The 19,519-nt window shown below is 44.2% G+C and overlaps 1 protein-coding gene across 9 annotated transcripts in view; it reads left to right on the plus strand.

Annotated features, from left to right (window-relative positions):
* The window catches only part of LOC125117911 (integrator complex subunit 6-like), a 60,871-nt gene that overhangs the window by 22,828 nt on the left and 18,524 nt on the right, over positions 1-19,519 (plus strand). For 7 of the 9 annotated variants that reach the window (XR_007132772.1, XM_047764047.1, XM_047764048.1 and 4 more), the window contains 7 exons: positions 4,084-4,233; positions 5,048-5,137; positions 5,526-5,709; positions 5,972-6,100; positions 9,214-9,377; positions 13,116-13,268; positions 17,456-17,588. Coding sequence is in view for 8 of the 9 variants with exons in the window: in XM_047764047.1 (XP_047620003.1) it covers positions 4,084-4,233; positions 5,048-5,137; positions 5,526-5,709; positions 5,972-6,100; positions 9,214-9,377; positions 13,116-13,268; positions 17,456-17,588 (1,003 nt within the window). In the remaining variant the exon portion in view is untranslated. Of the gene's footprint in view, positions 1-2,277; positions 2,341-4,083; positions 4,234-5,047; positions 5,138-5,525; positions 5,710-5,971; positions 6,101-9,213; positions 9,378-13,115; positions 13,269-17,455; positions 17,589-19,519 lie in introns of those variants that run through there. The other 2 variants (XM_047764044.1, XM_047764043.1) reach the window with 2 other exon arrangements.

Consider the following 19,519-nt stretch of genomic DNA (forward strand, 5'->3'; position numbering starts at 1 on the left):
TTTTGGCCCATGCCCACAACATGTGGAAGTTCCACGGCCAGGTAATGAACTCATGCCACAGCAGCGACCCAAGCCACAGCAGTGACAATGCCAGATCCTTAACTGCTAGGCCACCAGGGAACTCCCAGTTTAGTGTTTCTCTTGAAGGAGCTAGACTGCTACCAAGAAGTTTATTGCTTTGGGTAGCAAATGTAGCCCATACACTTTGTAGTACTGAGGCAGCAGTAGCATTTACATTTCTTGTGTTGTCAAATTTATTGCAAAGGATTGGGACTGACCTAAACACAGACTGCCGGGGATTCAGGTGCAGCAATGACTTGTAAAATGTCTTTTCATTCTTATAAAGAAACATTTAAAGGAGTTCCTGTCGTGGCAGAGCGGAAGCAAATCCACCTAGGAACCATGAGGTTGCGGGTTTGATCCCTGGCCTTGCCCAGTGGGTTAAGGATCTGGCATTGCTGTGAGTTGTGGTGTAGGTTGCAGACACGGCTCAGATCCTGCGTTGCTGTGGCTGTGCTGTGGGCTGGCAGCTGCAGCTCCGATTGGACCCCTAGCCTGGGAACCTCCATATGCTGTAGGTGAGGCCCTAAAAAGCCAAAAAAAAAAAAGGAAAAGAAAAAGAAACATTTAAAGAGCATTTATTCTGACACGTTGAGCAGTAACAATTAGGACCCGTTGTTTTGAATACTGATGAGTTATAAGGTGCTTGCTTGAGTGTAAGCAAATCTTATCCCAGCCCTTTACCAGATCAAGTCGTTCACTCCTTTTTCCTTAGTCATGGCTTGAACTATCTCGTGCCTCTCAGGAGTCCAACACTCGCTGCAGATATAACTCTTAAGTTTACAGTGTAGGAGTTAGATTGCTAAATAAAGTCACTGTGAAAAAAAAAAGCAACTTCATAAAGTGGCTTCTGGGTGAAGGACCCCACCATTCACAGGTTTGCTGAAGCCAGAAAACTCAATCTCATGTATGGCTCTTTCTCCCTCACCCATCCCCCTAATTAGCTACTAAATCCTTCTGCCTCCACCTCTGAAATACCTTTCATCTGCAGCCTCCTCTCCGTCCCCACTGCCCTCGCTCAGGCTTTCATCACTTTTCTCATAAGCTATTGCAACATTCTCCCAAACCAGTTTCCCCACCTCAAGCTTCAGCTTCCCCTCCACCCCTCAATTTATTCTCCTACTCCCAGCAGAAGGATCTTGCTGAAATACAGATCTGATCATGCCACTCCCCTAATTAAAAACCTCAAGGTATTCCCAGGGCCAACAGAGAACATCCAGACTGCTGAGCGCAATGTCCAAAGCACTTGACAGTCCAGGCCCAGCTTGTCAACTTTGCCTCCTGCCACAGACCCAGAGCAATGACAATCAGATGACTTTCGGTGCTCCAGGAAGCCCTAACCTTTTATAGCCTCTCTGTTCTCTTTCCCAGGCCTGCCCCCTCCACTGCTCACATCAGTGCGGGGAGTCCCACGATCTTCCCCTCGTGCCACTGGATGGCTTCAAACGCCCCATCTTCTGTGACGAGCCCTCCCTAACCCCCGGTCGTTTGCTCTTTCAGTCTCCACAACGGCATTCCTTAGTCCTTTGCGGCACGAACCCCTCAAGGGCTAATTCCTCTCTCTATCTCCGGCATGTGGTATTCTGCCCAGCATAGCATCGCTGGTCCATAAAAATTAGTTGAATAAGTACAGGGGAGAATTGATGCTGTCCCTCTCGGCTGTGTGCCTTTCCCTTCCCCGCCAAAGAAGAGAGCTGTTTTGAATTCAGTGTGGTTTGTGATCACCTGCTGATATTTCGAGGTATTTGATGAGGATACTTTAAATCGTAATCCTTCCTTTTAACTAGAGTTTAGTTTGTCTGGTTCAGTATGGTTTTCCTTGGGCCACAAGGAATTAGTCTTTTTGCTTTTGAGGGCTGCACCTTGTTCCCAATTTTATGATAAAAACATTGTCTTTCACTATTACCTATGATGTAAGGACAGGGTTTTTTGTTGATAATCTCTCAAGTTGATATAACTCCTAACTTTGTGGGTGTTTTTATTTTATTTTATTTTGTTTGTCTTTTTGCCTTTTCTAGGGCTGCTCCCGCGGCATATGGAGGTTCCCAGGCTAGGGGGCGAATCGGAGCTCCAGCTACCGGCCTCCACTACAGCCACAGCCACGCCGGATCCAAGCCATGTCTTCCACCTACACCACAGCTCACGGCAACGCCAGATCCTCAATCCACTGAGCAAGGCCAGGGATCGAGCCTGCAACCTCATGGTCCTTAGTTGGATTCGTTTCTGCTGCGCCATGACGGGAACTCACAAGGAATTATTCTCATGCTCTACTTTGCCCAGGTACTAAAAGTCATGGGTACAATCTGGCGAAAGAAATATGTGGACAGGTTTTACCTTTAGATCCTTTGACTTATAGGATATGTTAGGAAAAGCTAAGCACCTTTTCAACGTCACAGTATCCCAGACTATTGGACCGGAGCGGGTCTTAACCGGGTCCCCTGCACCTTGTAGTTATGGAGGTTGCGTACTGCTCGAGTCCAGGGGGCGCCATTCTCATGGATCATGATGTGACTAGCTCTCCAGAGTTGTATGGTGCTCGCCTTGCACAGTGTCCCTGTTTATCTAATCTTCATTTTCAGATGATGAAACTTAAGTCTTAAGAGCCACCAGTTTTACTCAAGGTCACACAGATTCTTCAAAGTAGCCGCTTTTCTGACTCTCAGTCCTTCTGACCCAAATGGCTTCAGGAGACTATGAAACTAGAAAAGATAGTGTTTGCTGGAGTTCCCGTTGTGGTGCAGTGGTTAATGAATCCAACTAGGATCCATGAGGATGCAGGTTCGATCCCCGGCCTTACTCAGTGGGTTAAGGATCCGGCGTGGCCATGAGCTGTGGTGTAGATCGCAGACGCGGCTCACATCTGGCGTGGCTGTGGCTGTGGCTGTGGCGAAGGCCGGCAGCTGCAGCTCCCATTCGACCCCTAGCCTGGGAACCACCATGTGCCATGGGTGCAGCCCTCAAAAGACAAAAAAAAAAAAAAAAAAAAGAAAAGAAAAAGAAAAGGAAAAGGAAAGATAGTGTTTGCTCTTGCTGTATGGATAATGGTCTTTAGCTAAGTTGGAAATGTAAGTCATTTCATTTAGCTCTGCTTTATTCACGCCGGCTTTCCACCTCCAGCCGTGCCGGTCCGCTTGGCCGTCAGCATGTTACACGGCTGCCCTCAGGGTTCCCAAGACTCAGGTGGCTCTTTGTCCCACCAAGTTGCCAATCTGTGCTCTCTGCTGTCGCCCTTGCTGGCCTACTCCTCTATGATCTGCATCAGCTGCCACTTTCTTTTGCCCTTTCTTCTTGGCATTTTGTGCTGCTTTGTTTTTATAGCCATTGCTGGCCAGTCAATGTGATCCTTCCCTTCTCTTCTCCCAACCATTCGACCAGAGCATATTGGCTGTTGACTTTGGGTCTTTGGTTCTTTGCCGCTGTTCATCGCTGCTGAGGGTGCCCCGGCCACGCTGCTTCATCATCAAAACTTGTTTGTTTCTTTTATGTCTCCCCCATCGTAGATTTGGGGTTTTCTGAATGCTTAAGGATGCCAGAAGGGTGGTCTCCCTATACTCTTGTTTAAAATGAAAGTATTGTTTGGGAGGAAGAATCTTGGTTAGAAAAGTTCACGTAGCTCACGCACTCAGTAGCTAGTTGTCTCTGTCAAGGACATTGACCATAACAAAATGTACTCATTCCTCTCCCCCTTACTCCGTGCTCATCATCAGTGTCAAACGAAGGTAAATACTGAGGTGCTTGGGTTAGGTTTGATTGAGCCTGAATAGAAACCTAGACTTCTTGAGCCAAAGCCCTCGAGCTGTAATGGACTGAATGCATTGTTTGCATCTTTGCTCTTGATCATTAATCTTTCTTAAACTGTGTGCTTGCTTTGGTTCCACTTGATCAGTCAAGATATAGACTAGAAATAGGTTAAGGAGGTATTAATTTGTTAGAGGTTTGATACTTGTTATTGAGTGGTTGTTTGCACTTTATATATTGTTCATTGTATAATTGGGAATTTCTTTGTAAATGTTTGGTTTTCAGGCTGGTTGGAAGGAAAATCACGCAACATTCATGAGTGAACTAAAAAATCTTCAGGCTTCTGGACTGACTACTCTTGGTCAGGCTCTAAGATCCTCATTTGATTTGTTAAATCTCAATAGATTAATATCTGGAATAGACAATTATGGACAGGTAAAAAAAATTTTGAGTGAGTACAGCTAATTTATTTTGGTGACTTGGGGTAAGAACTTTAAATTGGGCATGGTTACCAAGTTTTCTGCTACTTTTCAGAACTTCCAAAAGGAGGTCCATTTATCTTTTAAATACATACTTTAATAAACATCCTTTTGGGGGAGTCTTTTATGTGGCTTGATGATAAAATAGTTAAATTGCCTACCCATCAGATCATCAGATATAATGGGATGAATAAATTGCCGAGAAATAGTGGAACAAGACAATCGAAGAGAAACTTCCAGAGTGTCCTTAACTCCTCTGCCCCGCCCGATTCAATGAAAAAGCTCTAGTGTAAGAAGAAGGCAGAATAGCATTTGCTGCTGCTACCATTTCACTTTTCTACTATAAAAACTCTGCTCACAATAACCAGAGTCACTGTCCAGGTCGCAGAGCATAAGTCACTAATGTCCCCCTCTCTGTGTCAAGATTTTGACTCAGGTGAATGGATTCACGGGTGTGGATGCTGCTGCCATTATAATCTCTTCAATGTCTTTCTTTTATGATGACTTGGAAAGCAGAGGGAGAAGGGGCTTTGGGTGTTACGAGTTTGGGGAGTTCCTGGATTATAAGGATTCCTCAATTTATTCTGAATGTCACCTCTTCAGGGATTGTTATTTTGATTCCCACCCACTTCAGTCCCTAATCTTTTCCTTCTTATTTATCCAGGCAAATTTTATCACACACTTGAGAGATCCCTGGCAAGGCAAATGTAAAAGTTGAAATACGATGTTATTGCTTTACCCGACTCTAATACTTTTTAAATGTATTTTAGGGGAGAAATCCATTTTTTTTAGAACCATCTATTTTAATTACCATCACAGATGGAAACAAGTTAACAAGTACTGCTGGTGTTCAAGAAGAGGTGAGATTTCACTTTTTAAAATTTCGTTTAAATGACAGAGAACATGAAGCTATTTCTGTGGGCGGCATACGTTTCCAGTTAAGAATAAGTTTGATTGGAATTCCCTGGTGCCTCAGAGGGTTAAGGATCTGGTGTTGTCACTGCTGGGGCTTGGGTCTCTGCTATGGTGCAGGTTTAATCCCTGGCCTGGGAACTCCCGCATGTTGTGGGTGAGGCCAAAAAAAACAAAAAAAAAGAATAAGTTTGATCAAGCCTTCCATTTTGGTAAAGCTTGAAAGACCGCCTCGTTGCACTGAGTACATCAAAAAAGTGAATCTTTTGTCTCTTTACCTTTTTCTGTTTTTCAGTGGGTTGTTATGATAAAACTTTTCAAATTTTGCCTTATCAGCTCCATCTGCCTTTGAATTCTCCTCTGCCTGGAAGTGAACTAACCAAAGAACCTTTTCGTTGGGATCAAAGGTTATTTGCCCTGGTGTTGCGTTTGCCTGGATTGGCTTCTACTGAACCCGAGCAGCTAGGGAGTGTACCCACTGATGAATCTGCCATCACACAGATGTGCGAAGTCACAGGAGGTATGGGTGATGTTTACTATTTCTCCTTCTTTTTGAAAAAGAAAATATATTCACTGTTTCTACAGGAAGCACTCAGGGCCTTTACTTGTTTCCCTTCCAAATCTTTTGACTCTGCTGCTTTAGCTCATCATCAGTGTGATGTTTGGTGCCAGTGTAGCTGGGATTATTTCACGTTGTATTTTAGGATTTCGAATATGCTGGTATTGTTAAGTAGTATTTTATTTGATCAAACTTGCACTGTTTGTTTTTCCTTCTGGTACAGGTCGCTCCTACTGTGTTAGAACACAACGAATGTTGAATCAATGCTTAGAATCCTTAGTTCAAAAAGTTCAGAGTGGTGTAGTGATTAACTTTGAAAAAACAGGACCAGATCCACTTCCTATTGGAGAAGGTACAGTACAGACATTTTGTTTTGTTTTTTTTAATCTGTAAGTGTTCTATAGGAGAACGTTCTGAGATTGAGACGACGTTAAAGTAATCATAGTGGATGCCGCCTTCACTAGCCACGAGCTCACACACATCCCCCCAAACCATCCCATTCATGCATTGGCTGTGGAGATGTGTCAGGCGGCCAGATTCTAGCTTTAATTCAACATCGAATCTTCCTGAGGAAATTCTTGCTTTTTCCCTACGCATTTCATATTCCTGGTCCCAGTCTTGAGATGACACTGAATCATTCCCCTCTCAATTCATGAAAAAGCTTAACTACAGAGTGCCACTTAACTAGCCATCTGGTCTTGGTTTAGTGAGAGCCAAATGTGCCAGGCTATCTGTGTGACATCCATGTTTGTTACCACGCACCAGGCAGAGATTGTGAATGTTTATCCAGGCACTGCTCATATTCCTTTTTTTTTTTGTTTTTGTTTAGGGCCACAGCTGCAGCACATCTAGGTTCCCAGGCTAGGGGTTGAATCAGAGCTACAGCTGCCGGCCTACACCACAGCCACAGCACCACCAGATCCAAGCCGCATCTTTGACCTACACCACAGCTCCCAGCAACACCAGATCTTTCACCCACTGAGTGAGGCCAGGGATTGAACCCACGACCTCATAGTTCCTTGGATTCGTTTCTGCTGCACCACAGGGGGAACTCTGGGACTGCTCATAGCCTATAAGATCCTTTCCCAGTATTTTCTTGGCCACTTTTTAACTGCAGAACCTCATCTTTCTTTCAGATGAGATTTTACAGAAAGTTCAACCTCTCAAAATATGAAAGCCGAGCTGCTTTTGTGTCGAGAAGGGAAATCATAGCCCATTGCAGGGCTTCCTCAGAGCACCGTTCTGGGCTCTGGCTTCTCCTCAGGTCCGTCCATTCACACACGTACACACTCGTGTGTGTCTAGCCTCCCTCATCACCACAGTGTCTGTCTGATCTGATCCATGAATTTAATTGCTGTGGCCACGGTTAGTGGTAGCTGCCTGGAGAAGCAAAGGGGGCACATGCAAGAGGCAGAAAGACCCACATTTCCTACTGGAGCAGTGGAGCCTGTGGTTCCTGACCTTTTGGCTATTTCGTTCCCGGGACCCTTGGAGAAGCTACTGGAACAATAGGGGCCCGCCTCCCTAGACGGGTGGACACAGGCAACGCATACATACATAATTTTGTATTTAATTCCCATAGTTTTTGGACTCTAATTTAAAAACACCTGCCACATAAAACCGAGGCCTCATGGCCTACTTTAAAGTAATGAAATTAATTGTAAAGCAACGACAGGTTACATTGCTAACGGCTGACCGCTCAATCCATAATTCTGTGTTCCTTGCGTTTATGTGAACGGGGAACTTTCATATTGAAAACCAATTGGCGTCACGTAACAAGCTCCGCTATTGTTTCTAGCTCCATTTCCCTTTTGTCCAAAGTTCTTAACCTTTGAGATTCTGATGACAGCTAAGCACTCTCTCCTGAGAAAAGGCCGTCAGAAGGCTTCTCTTGGTCTCCTGAAGCCATTACATGTATTCTCTCGAGCTCCACACACCTCAGTAAATCTAGTCGAAAGTAATTCCCCGTTTAGGAGTTCCCAGTGTGGCGAAGCGGAAACGAACCCAACTCATATCCATGAGGATGGGGGTTCGATCCCTGGCCTCACTCAGTGCGTCAGGGATCTGGTGTTGGTGTGGCTGTGGTGGAGGCCAGCAGCTGTAGCTCTGATTCGACCCTAGCCTGGGAACCTCCGAATGCCGCGGGCGTGGCCCTAAACAGACAAAATAAATAAATAAAATAATAATAATCACTTGTTTAAAGTAACGCTTAAATAAGCAAATCAAATATGTAATTTACAAAATAAGACTCAAATAATTAACACATCTTTTACAAATGTAATTTAGACTAATGAATTGCGTTAAAAGTTATGTAACTTTGCCTTGCCCTGTTTGGGGAGGGCAAATGCAATATGCTAGTTTAAATAATTAAAATGCTTTCGGGCTATATTATTCAGCATTATACAATGCCCAGTTCCCATGGAATTTTAGTAGTGGATGGGGACACGGTGATGAATTAGTCCCCATAAATACGAAACATTTGCTTCGCTTTCCCTCCCCAGCTATGTGCGCTGATTGTTTTGTCAGCATTTCTTCTGCCTTGGAGTGATTCTGCCTCTGTGGTCATCGGGTTTAACTGTTTAGTTAAGAATACTTGTTTTCATCCAATTGGAAATAGAACGAAAATCTAAATGGGATTTATGACCTATTTTGTCAAATTCCCAAAATGTAAAACTATACCAGGGAATGGATAATTTCACACGCCCAATTTGGAAAAATAACTGTAGCGCATTAATATGTTTAAATTTTGTGTCCAAATTTCAGAAAATTTAAAACTAACTTTGTAACAGTTTTCCACATAACTACGTATTTTAGTTGTAGTTAAGAATGAGGGGGGTTGGGAGTTCCGGTCGTGGCGCAGTGGTTAACGAATCCGACTAGGAACCATGAGGTTGCGGGTTCGGTCCCTGCCCTTGCTCAGTGGGTTAACGATCAAGCATTGCCGTGAGCTGTGGTGTAGGTCGCAGATGCAGCTCGGATCCCATGTTGCTGTGGCTGTGGTGTAGGCCAGTGGCTGCAGCTCTGATTCAACCCGTAGTCTGGGAACCTCTGTATGCTGCGGGTGTGGCCCTAAAAAGACAAAAGACAAAAAAAAAAAGAATGAGGGGATGGTTCTGGTGTGGCTCAGTGGATTAAGGATCCAGTGTTGCCACAGCTGTGGTGCAGGCTGCAGCTGTGGCGTGGGTTTGATCCCAGCCCGGGGAACTTCTACATGCTGTGGTTGTGGCCAAAAAAAAAAAAAAAAGAAGGGGGCGAGGTGTTGGCCTGGAGGGGAAGGGGAATGAAGAGTGTTGCAAGAGAGAACATTCAGAAATCCTAGTAGAATCACTTGTTTCTTCCATTTTTCATGAATCACTGTTTTTGGTTTTGTTTTCTGTTTTGCTTTTAGCTGGAAAATCTGTACAAGAAATCAGCAGCTGTAAAAAGACATCCACACCTTAAGTTTGTCTTTTGTTTAACTTTTAGATGGACTTATGGACTCATCCAGGCCAAGCAATTCATTGGCTTCTCAACCATGGCATAGTTGTCATAAGCTGATCTACGTACGACCCAACTCTAAGACTGGTGTTCCTGTTGGACACTGGCCAATTCCAGAATCTTTTTGGCCAGATCAGAATTTACCTTCACTAGTAAGTCTCGTAAAACAAAACGGTAGATGCCATTCTGGATTTTCAATGTGCTGATTACAGAGAACCTTTTACGCTTGGAGGCTTGTGAGCCCTGTCTTCAGTCTCTTACTGGAAAGTCTTAGCTTCTAACCTTTCTGTTTTGTCGTTCTTTCAGTTGCCTTTGCCCCTTGAACTGCCCTCTTCAGATGTTAAAGCATTGTTCTTTTTGATGCAGTTGTAATCTGACTTGGTTTTTATTTCAGAGCTGCTGATTTGATTTACACGGTAAACACAACGTCTACCGCTGGCATTGATTTTCATGTACATCCTCAGGAAATTAGAACCTGGTTCGCACCTTGTGTAGGTTCTAGAAACACAGTCAAAGCAGGTTTCATTCTCCTTTCTCCAAGGGAGTCGTTAGACACCTAGTGGGACTTTGTGGGCCTGCTTTCCGTAATCAGTGGACTTGGCAATGCGCCTTTCAATGATGGGTAATTAAGCAATATTTCAAAAATGATTTCTAAGCAAGGAGTTGTCTTTTTGGTCACTGCATTTGGTAGAGGATTTGATATTGTAGTTGCTCCTAGCATCAGATGAATTGGCTTGGGAGGGAGGGGCATTGTCTCTTAATACAGGGAACAGTGTGAAAACCACTTTCCCTTTCTTTCTTTTTTTCTTCTTTTGTCCTTTTAGGGCTGCACCCGAGGCACATGGAGGTTCCCAGGCTAGGGGCCTAATTGGAGCTGTAGCTGCCAGCCTACACCACAGCCACAGCAACGTGGGATCCGAGCCACATTTGTGACCTACACCACAGCTCACGGCAACGCCGGATCCTTAACCCCCTGAGCAAGGCCAGGGATCAAACCTGCAACCTCACGGCTCCTAGTCGGATTCATTTCTGCGGAGCCACAACGGGAACTCCCACTCTCTCTTTCATCTTCCTCCCTCACCTCAGCCAATATGAAAAGGCCAGAGTAATCCTTGTAGGGGGAGGGGAGGGGCACAAAAATGATCACTGCTCTTCTCGCTTAGCACCTTCCTGGTTCAGCTAATCTACAGTCTAAGTTTTATTATTTTATTTTATTTTAGTCTTTTTAGGCCCGCATCTGAGGCAGATGGAGGTGCCCAGGCTAGGGGTCAAATTGGAGCTGCAGCTGCCGGCCTATGCCACAGCCACAGCAAGGATGGGTCTGAGCCACAACTGTGACAGCACAGCTCATGGCAATGCCGGATCCTTAACCCACTGAGTGGGGCCAGGGTTTGAACCCACGTCCTCATGGATACTGGTTTGGTTGTTGCCGCTGAGCCATATCGGAAAGTCCCAGTCTAAGTTTTAGACATTTTCAATGCATTTTCTCCTGGATTACTCTTTTGAGGCTCCTGCATTTTTTTTCAGAAATGGCCATGCAGGGCCTGAATGTGCGAGTGAAGGGCCATTTTCAGCCCCTGCCGTGGGTGAGGTTCCTCTCCTGCTCCTCCCCTCGGGGCACTCAGGTCGCGCACTTGTCAAACCTCCGGGCCCAGTGACTCTTGGCCCCCTTCAAACCCCAGAGTGAGGGTTTTAGGTACAAACTGACTTCACTATTGCTAGCAGCAGGGTTTCACTCATATCTTTTTATAGATTTCAATCTAGTAAGCCAGAAATATTTCGCAAGTTTTGATTAAAATTAAAATCAGGAAAAACTGGAATAGAGGACTTGCCAGGAAACTTACAGGTAGCCCATGTTACCATTCCTTCAGCTTTTAAAAAATTATGTTCACTTTTATGCTTATCTGTTTATTTTTTATGGCCACACTCGCGGCATATGGAAGCTCCCTCCCCACAGCTGCAGCAACGCAGGAGCCTTTAACCCACGGAGCTGGGCAACATGGAACCCATACCTCTGCAGTGACCCCAGCTGCTGCAGTCTGCTTCTTAACACTCTGTGCCGTAGTGAGAACGCCTATTAATTTTGATTTTATATTGGAGTATAGATGATTCACAACGTTGTGTTAGTTTCAGGTGTGCAGCAGAGTGATTCAGTGTTGTATATATGAATATACATATCCATTCTTTTTTCAGATTCTTATCCCATATAAGTTATTACAGAGTACTGAAAGCACATTGGAAGGCTATTTTTCTCAGCTCTCGAAATGTCTTCTAGGTTTGTAAACCATGGAGGCAGATGAGCATATTTATCCCCCCCCTTTTTTGTCTTTTTAGGGCTGCACCTGTGGCATATGGAGGTTCTCAGGCTAGGGGTTCGATCCGAGCTGTAGCCACCTACACCACAGTTGCAGGATCTGAGCCACATCTGTGACCTACACCATAGCTCACGGCAACGCCAGATCCCTGACCCACCGAGTGAGGCCAGGGATCAAACCCGCATCCTCATGGTTACCAGTCGGGTTCGTTTCCTCTGTGCCACCACAGGAACTTGGCAAGTTTATCCATTTTATAAAGGAAACAGATGTTTTGCCAAATCCCCATCAGCCTTACAGATCTCTCAGAAAGAGTGGGTGGGGCCATGTCTCAACTCTGGGCCCTGGGGCTGGTCCTATCTCCTCTCTCCATTTGCCTTTGCTGCCACCATCTCCTTCTCTGATGCTCTGCATTCCCACAAGCGAAAGCTGTTAGTAAAATGGGCTGCTCCATCAATCTCCTCTGGTACCCCCGGTACACAGACCTTTCAGCCCAGCCCAAAGCACCCCAGCTCTAGCCATCCAAGTGTGTGGGTGTGAGAAATGCTGTAAAAATTCAGCTGCAAAGAAAATTTCAATCGAGCCCTGGAGTGATGGGCTTTTTTTTTTTTTTTTTTTGGTCTTTTAGGGTCATAGCCTTGGCATATGGAGGTTCCCAGGCTAGGGGTCCAATAAGAACTGTAGCTGCTGGCCTTTGCCTCAGCCTCAGCAACACTGGATCTGGGCCACGTCTGCGACCTACACCACAGCTCGCAGCAATGCCGAGGCCAGGGATCGAACCTGCATCCTCATGGATGCTAGTTGGGTTTGCTAACCACTGAGCCACGATGGGAACTCCCATAAAAGGTTTTCATCTTGCTTATTAGTGGCTCCAGCTTTGTCATTACCTCATTAGAAAGCTTCATGGATGTCTTCTTCCCCTGTAGTATCTGGACTGTCTAGGACCTCCAGGTACAAAGGAGCAAGGGTAGTCCTTGGAGGTCCTCCTTGGAGGTGGAAAAGCGGATCTCAATTTCAGGGTTCTTTTTGTTTGTTTGTTTGTTTTAGGGCTGCACCCATGGCATATGGAAGTTCCCTGGTTAGGGGTTGAATGGGATCTGTAGCCACAGGCCTACACCACAGCCACAGCAACACCAGATCCAGGCCACATCTGTGACCTACACCATAGCTCATGGCAACACTGGATCCTTAACCCATTGATGGAGGCCAGGGATAGAACCCAAATCCTCATGGAAACTACATGGAGTCCTTAACCCGCTGAGGCACAACGGGAACTCCTTAATGACTTCTTACCCATATGCAAAGCGGTTGTATTTTTTTTTACTTCACAGAAACTGTAGTTCAAATGTTAGAACTTACCGTTCCTCTTCCCAATACCAAGTAGACTCTAGAGAGAAATAATCTGAGTCTCATCCCCGCATGGAAGCCATTGGTGATGCGTAGATATCAAGGGCTGTCTTTCTCAAAGCAGTAGTCTGTATCTCAGCGATGGTTTGACAAAACACGAAAGGGTGGCAGAACTGTCATACATGTAAAGTCTCTTGATAACGGACTGTGTTTCCCCCTCTTGTCTTTTAGCCTCCGCGAACCTCTCATCCTGTCGTGAGGTTCTCTTGCGTAGATTGTGAGCCAATGGTAATAGACAAACTTCCCTTTGACAAATATGAACTTGAACCTTCACCCTTAACTCAGTACATCCTGGAACGAAAGTCTCCCCATACCTGCTGGCAGGTACGTATGCTTCCTTGTTAGCCAAATGCCTGTTACCACTCTGAGGTCTGGGAGTCATTGGGCTGAGACTGTTAGTAATGCTTCTCACAAATGATATCAAATAAGCAACAAGGCCAAGCAAATAGTTTCAGACTGACATGAATCACTAGCTGACTGTACATTGCCATTTAAGGACGTATAATCTGGGGAAACCTATGTATTTGAAGATTTGGAGGACTCCCCTGAAGCCTATCCAGGTACCCCAGGTTAAGAATCCTTAAACTAAAGGATTGCTTCTTCTTCTTTTTGTCTTTTTAGGGTTGCACCCATGGCACATGAAGGTTCCCAGGCTAGGGGTCCAATCGGAGCTGTAGCTGCCGGCCTACACCAGAGCCGCAGCAACACAGGATCAGAGCCTCGTCTGTGACCTACCCCACAGCTCACAGCAATGCCAGATACTTAACCCACTGGGCAAGGCCGAGGATTGAACCCACATCCTCATGGATCCTAGTTGGGTTCGTTAACCACTGAGCCATGATGGGAACTCCCAAGCTAAATGATTTCTATTCAGCAATGGCTTCTGCAACAAGAGCAGTGTTCTCCGCCCTTATTGTGAACTTAACAGATTGGAAGTACAAGACATTTTTGACCAAACCCCATAAGCCTGAAATGACTTTCTGTATCAGTGCAATGTAGTCAGACTCTTCTTCCTGCAGTCCAAGCCACGCTGGTGTGTATAATGTGGATTTTACTTGCATGAGGCAAATCCTCAGGCAAATGCAGAGACACTGGCTCTTCCAAGAGTTAGACGTTAGCCAGAAGGACTTGCTATTTGTTGATCGACTCACTTTCGGGCTTTAATTTGTAAAAATCCAGACATGGCAGTCACAGCCTTTGTATTTGGATATAATAAGGAAGTCCTGCACGGTAAGAGTATTTGTTCTATTTCCAAACTCCAGGACAACATAGCAGTAATTGTTAGATTCTAGTTATGTAAGGAGCGCTTGGAGTCTGCCATCTGCTTCATCCTAACACGTGAAGTCATTGCTACTAGTTGTCTTTAAGATACTTGAATTCTCCAAAGATGCTAAAACTGGGTAGAAAAAAAGGAACAGGCATAAAGCAAGGATGCAAGAGTGCAAGAAACAGAATGAGCTCATACACACACACACACACACACACACACAGAATATATTAATATATAATATTGAGCGAAAGAATTCAGGCATAAAAGAGCACATATCATATGATTCGACTTTATAGAGTTCAAAAAGAGGTAAAACTGCCTCACTCTGCTAAAAGTCAGGATAATGGTTTCTCTTGGGAATGCAGAGTAGTGACCAGAAGAAAGACAGGAGGGAGTTTTTGTCAGATTCTACTTCTTGATCTGGGTGCTGAGGACACATGTGCATTTATTTTTTGAACATTCGTTGAGCTGTATACTTAGAATTCAAGCACTTTTTTGAATGTGTTTATGTTTCAGAAAGATACACCAAAAATGTGCTAGAAATGTAGAGATAAGGATAATAGAATGCTAAGTTAAAATCAAGGCAGGCAGCTCGAAGTTATAAATTAAAAACATTTTTGCCATAAAAGCAAATAAAATTATCCTTTTTCCCTAAAATAGACCTTCTTTTCTATAAAGTGCACTCGTTGTAAATCTTCTCTGAAGGAACTTAAGAAATCCTGTCCTCTCTCCCTGTACCATCCCTCAAATATGCTAGGCTTTTCTCTTGCACCTTTGCTTTAATGCGATGAATTTAATGGGAGTTAAAAAGAACCAGGAGCCAGAGAATTCGGCAAAATCATAACAGAGACTGGATTCTATAGGAGTTCCCGTCGTGGCACAGTGGAAACGAATCCGACTAGGAACCACGAGATTTGGGGTTCGATCCCTGGCCTTGCTCAGGGGGTTAAGGATCTGGCGTTCCCGTGAGCTGTGGTGTAGGTTGCAGACACAGCTCGGATCCCATGTTGCTGTGGCTGTGGTGTAGGCCGGTGGCTACAGCTCCGATTAGACCCCTAGCCTGGGAATCTCCATATGCCACGGGAGCGGCCCTAGAAAAAGGCAAAAAGACCAAAAAAAAAAAAAAAACCAACCAAACAAAAAAAAAAAAACTTGCTTGGAGTTCCCGTCATGGCTCAGTAGTTAATGAATCTGACAAAGAACCATGAGGTTGCGGGTTCGGTCCCTGCCCTTGCTCAGTGGGTTAACGATCCGGGGTTGCCGTGAGCTGTGGTGTAGATTGCAGACTCGGCTTGGATCCCGAGTTGCCGTGGCTGTGGCGTAGGCTGGTGGCTACAGCTCCAATTGGACCCCTAGCCTGGGAACCTCCATATTCTGTGGGTATGGCCCTAGAAAAGACAAAAAAAAAAAAAAAAAAAGAACCAGAAGCCAGGGAATTCAGCAAAATCATAACAGAGACTGGATTCTAACCTTAGCTCTGCCACCGACTAAGTGGTCTTGGACCAGATAATTTCTCTAGACTAAAAGGTCTCTAATGATAGTCCCTTTGACCCCCTAATTCTATGAATCCGCAGGTGATAAGGAATTTGGAAAAGCTCAGTGGGCTGATGGGAATGAAGGAAATATGAAGGCGAGGAAGGACAAAGGCAGAAAGACAGGTCTTGGGAAAAGAACAACAACCAGTGCTTTTCCTGGTTTTGGGGAAACCATAGGTCTGACCCTTGTTGGCTGTAACTTTTTTTAAAATCCTTTAGATGATTTTTTTTCCCCTTTTCTATTATATACACTTAGGAAATAGGGTGAAATGCAGTATGTTTTGTTAGAATCATCTGTTTCTATTAAGGTTCAAAGACATAGTAGATGAGTAATGTTTCAGCGCAGCTCATTGTTTTGTGGAGTCACATTACATAGGAAAGATTTATTTTAGCTCTGCCTCTACTTAGCAGGAGTTTAGTGAACTGGTAGGTGATATTGCTAATTGCCAAGAATTAGCAACGTAGGTGGGTTCTGTTAACCGTCAGGGTTTGGTTTATTGTCTTCTGCTGAGGGGCTTTGGAAAAAGGTGAAGATCTAGGTCCCTAAAATTATGTACTGATGCCCTGATTGGGGCCAGAGAGTGAACATGGAACACAGAGAAAACATGGCAGCTAGAGGACTCCAGAACAGCCTATCGAGTGTACGGGACCTGGCAATGTAATATGTATCAACTCAGGAGTACCAATAAGGAATGAGATGATAGTCATATGGAATAGAGATTGCTTTCATTTTTATCGAATGTTTGCTCTATCAGCATAATTTACAAGAGAAAATGCCTTCCAGATTGAACCGAAGCATCTCCTTGCTCAATATATATTGCCTCCAAATAATTAGCACCAGGGCCTAGCTTATAATAGGTTCCTCAATAAATATTTACCGGATGAAAAATGAATAAACGGGTAGGGAAATGGAGCATCAAAGGGAAGTAGAGCAAGACTCAATAGTAGTACACAGGAGGAGTGTTAGCATAATCCTTTAAATGGGCTTTATTTTTTTATTTTTATTTTTTTTTGTCTTTTTGCCTTTTCTAGAGCTGCTCCTGCGGCATATGGAGGGTCCCAGGCTAGAGGTCTAATCGGAGCTGTAGCCACCGGCCTACACCACAGCCACAGCAACTTGGGATCCGAGCCACGTCTGCAACCTACACCACAGCTCACGGCAACGCCGGATCCTTAACCTACTGAGCACGGCCAGGGATCGAACCCAAAACCTCATGGTTCCTAGTCAGATTCGTTAACCACTGCGCCACGACGGGAACTCCCATAAATGGGCTTTGTTTTTGGAATTGCCCTCTTCAGGCACAGGGGCCACTTGCCGTTTTCCTAACCGTCTCCACTCTGGTCACCGCTTGTTCTTTCAAGTAGTCAATTTGCTTTACTGGCCGGTATCACTTAGTGGTATTTCAGCCTTATTTTCCATCGTGCTAACTGGGTAAATATTTGGCTATTGCTGATGCAGCCTGTGGTCTCTGGATGGTTATTGCGTAGTACAGTTTCATTTCTTAACATCCTTTATAAAAGAACTGCAATCTGAACATTCGTATTTAGTGTGAGATGTTATGACATAACCATAATGAAAGTGCTCTTCCCATTGTAAAATCACAGTTAAATTGTGCTCTAGATGTCGGTGCGGAATGTTGCTATGAGTTTGGTTTTACATCAGATCCTTATGGTCATAACCGTACATCACTTCATGCGCTTCTCAGGTGTTTGTTACCAGCAGTGGAAAATACAATGAACTTGGATATCCATTTGGTTATTTAAAAGCCAGTACGACTTTAACTTGTGTAAACCTCTTTGTGATGCCCTACAACTACCCAGTTTTACTCCCTCTTTTAGGTAAGTCCAGTATGTGCCATTTCATTTTTAAAATACGATAGAAGAGAAAAATGGACCATGAACAAAGCATTTGAAATGTAGTCAGAGGAATGGATGTTGGGCTATGTAAAAGTCTAAAAACTGTCTTGAAAGGATAGAATTTGTCTCCTGTTTTCTGTTTTGTTCATTTTCCTTTGTTGTTTTTACGTCAAACAGAAGAAACCCTTAGGCTCTGCAGTGTGATTTTTGTGCTGCTCTTTTTTTTTTTTTTTTTTTTGTCTTTTTAGGGCCGCACCCGCGGCATGTGGAGGTTCCCAGGCTAGGGATCCAATCGGAGCTGTAGCCGCTGGCCTACACCACAGCCATAGCCACGCCAGACCTGAGCCACGTCTGCGACCTACACCACAGCTCACGGCAACGCTGGATCCTTAACCCAGTGAACGAGGCCAGAACCCGCAACCTCATGGTTCCTAGTCAGATTCATTTCTGCTGCGCCACGACAGGAACTCCCCTGTGCTGCTCTTTACGTTGCATGACCCAATACTGCCACCCCTTTTCTCTCTAGTTTTAAGTGCACTTGACTTTTGGTAGCCTCATTTGGATCCCCCAAATACCACTGATCGGGATTAACACTTTAAGAATCTGATGGTTTTCTTCAGAAAATAGAGTTTCTGTGGGGCTATTGGCTTGCAGTAAGTTCCTCCACAAAAGAATATGAAATGTTCTTAAGGCATCTGTTTTAGGCAGGGTGGCAAGTAAAGGAAATAGGTGCAAGAGTGAATTCCGCAATGACTGCAGTCGTAGAAGCTGTGGTTTCCATGGCAAAATTCTAAAAGGAACAACTCCAGAAGCAGTTACGCAGACATCACTGAAAATGTGTGTAGAGATTTTTTTTCTCATTTAAAGAGCCACATCTGTTTAGGGTAACATAGGACCATGTGGTATCCTTCTAGTTGTAAAGTTGTGAACATTTTTAGTTGGTGAGGTTTCTTGATTTTTGCAAAAAAGTCAAACCTTTACAAAGTTTTAACATAGTCGTTAAAAGCATACAATTTTCAGGGCTACAAATATTATATATATTAAATGTGCTATAAAAGCAATTCTTTAATATGTTGCAAGTTAAGAAGGCTAAGAGTGGGTCAGGATAAATGACTGTTTTGTGTAGCCTGTTACAGTTCTTAGTCCCATCTATAAATATCCTCTAAGAGGGTGATTGTCACTGATACAGAATATAGGTTAGTCTTTGAGATTAAAAAGACTACCAATTTCAAAAGTACCTGTATTTTGTAGATGTATTTACCCTGTTTTCTTAAATAAACCTGTATGACCTCAAGTTTTCACAACTATCAAGTGAAGGATTAAACTAAATAATCTTCCCTTTGTTAATAGTATTATTTTTCTATTTTCAAGTACACTTCTTATTATTTTGAGATAACTAGATTCATGTGCAGTTGTGAGAAATAATAAGAGAGTGATGACCCACACGTGCAGGCAACAGAAGCAAAAATAAACACAAGGTTCTACATAGAACTTAAAGGTTTTTGTGCATCAAAGGATACAACAGAGAGCAAAAGGCAACCTATTTTGGAATGGGGGAAATTTTGCAAATCGTATACTTGGTCTTTTTTTTTTTTTTTTTTTCTTTTTAGGGCCGCTTGTGCAGCATATGGAAGTTCCCAGACTAGGGGTTGACTCAGACCTACAGCTGCTGGCCTACACCACAGCCACAGCAATGCAGGATGTGAGCCGAGTCTACAACCTACACCGCAGCTCAGGGCAACGCCAGATCCTTAACCCACTGAGCGAGGCTAGGGATCGAACCTGAATCCTCATGGATTCTAGTCGGATTTGTTTCCGCTGCGCCACACCGGGAACTCCTACTTGGTCATTTTTTGAGGGGAGTCTGCTCCACCCTGTTTAGAGCATCACTGTCCCTTGGCAAACATCCAAAG

The sequence above is a fragment of the Phacochoerus africanus genome, chromosome X (genome assembly GCF_016906955.1).
Source record: "Phacochoerus africanus isolate WHEZ1 chromosome X, ROS_Pafr_v1, whole genome shotgun sequence".
Taxonomy (NCBI): Eukaryota; Metazoa; Chordata; class Mammalia; order Artiodactyla; family Suidae; genus Phacochoerus; species Phacochoerus africanus.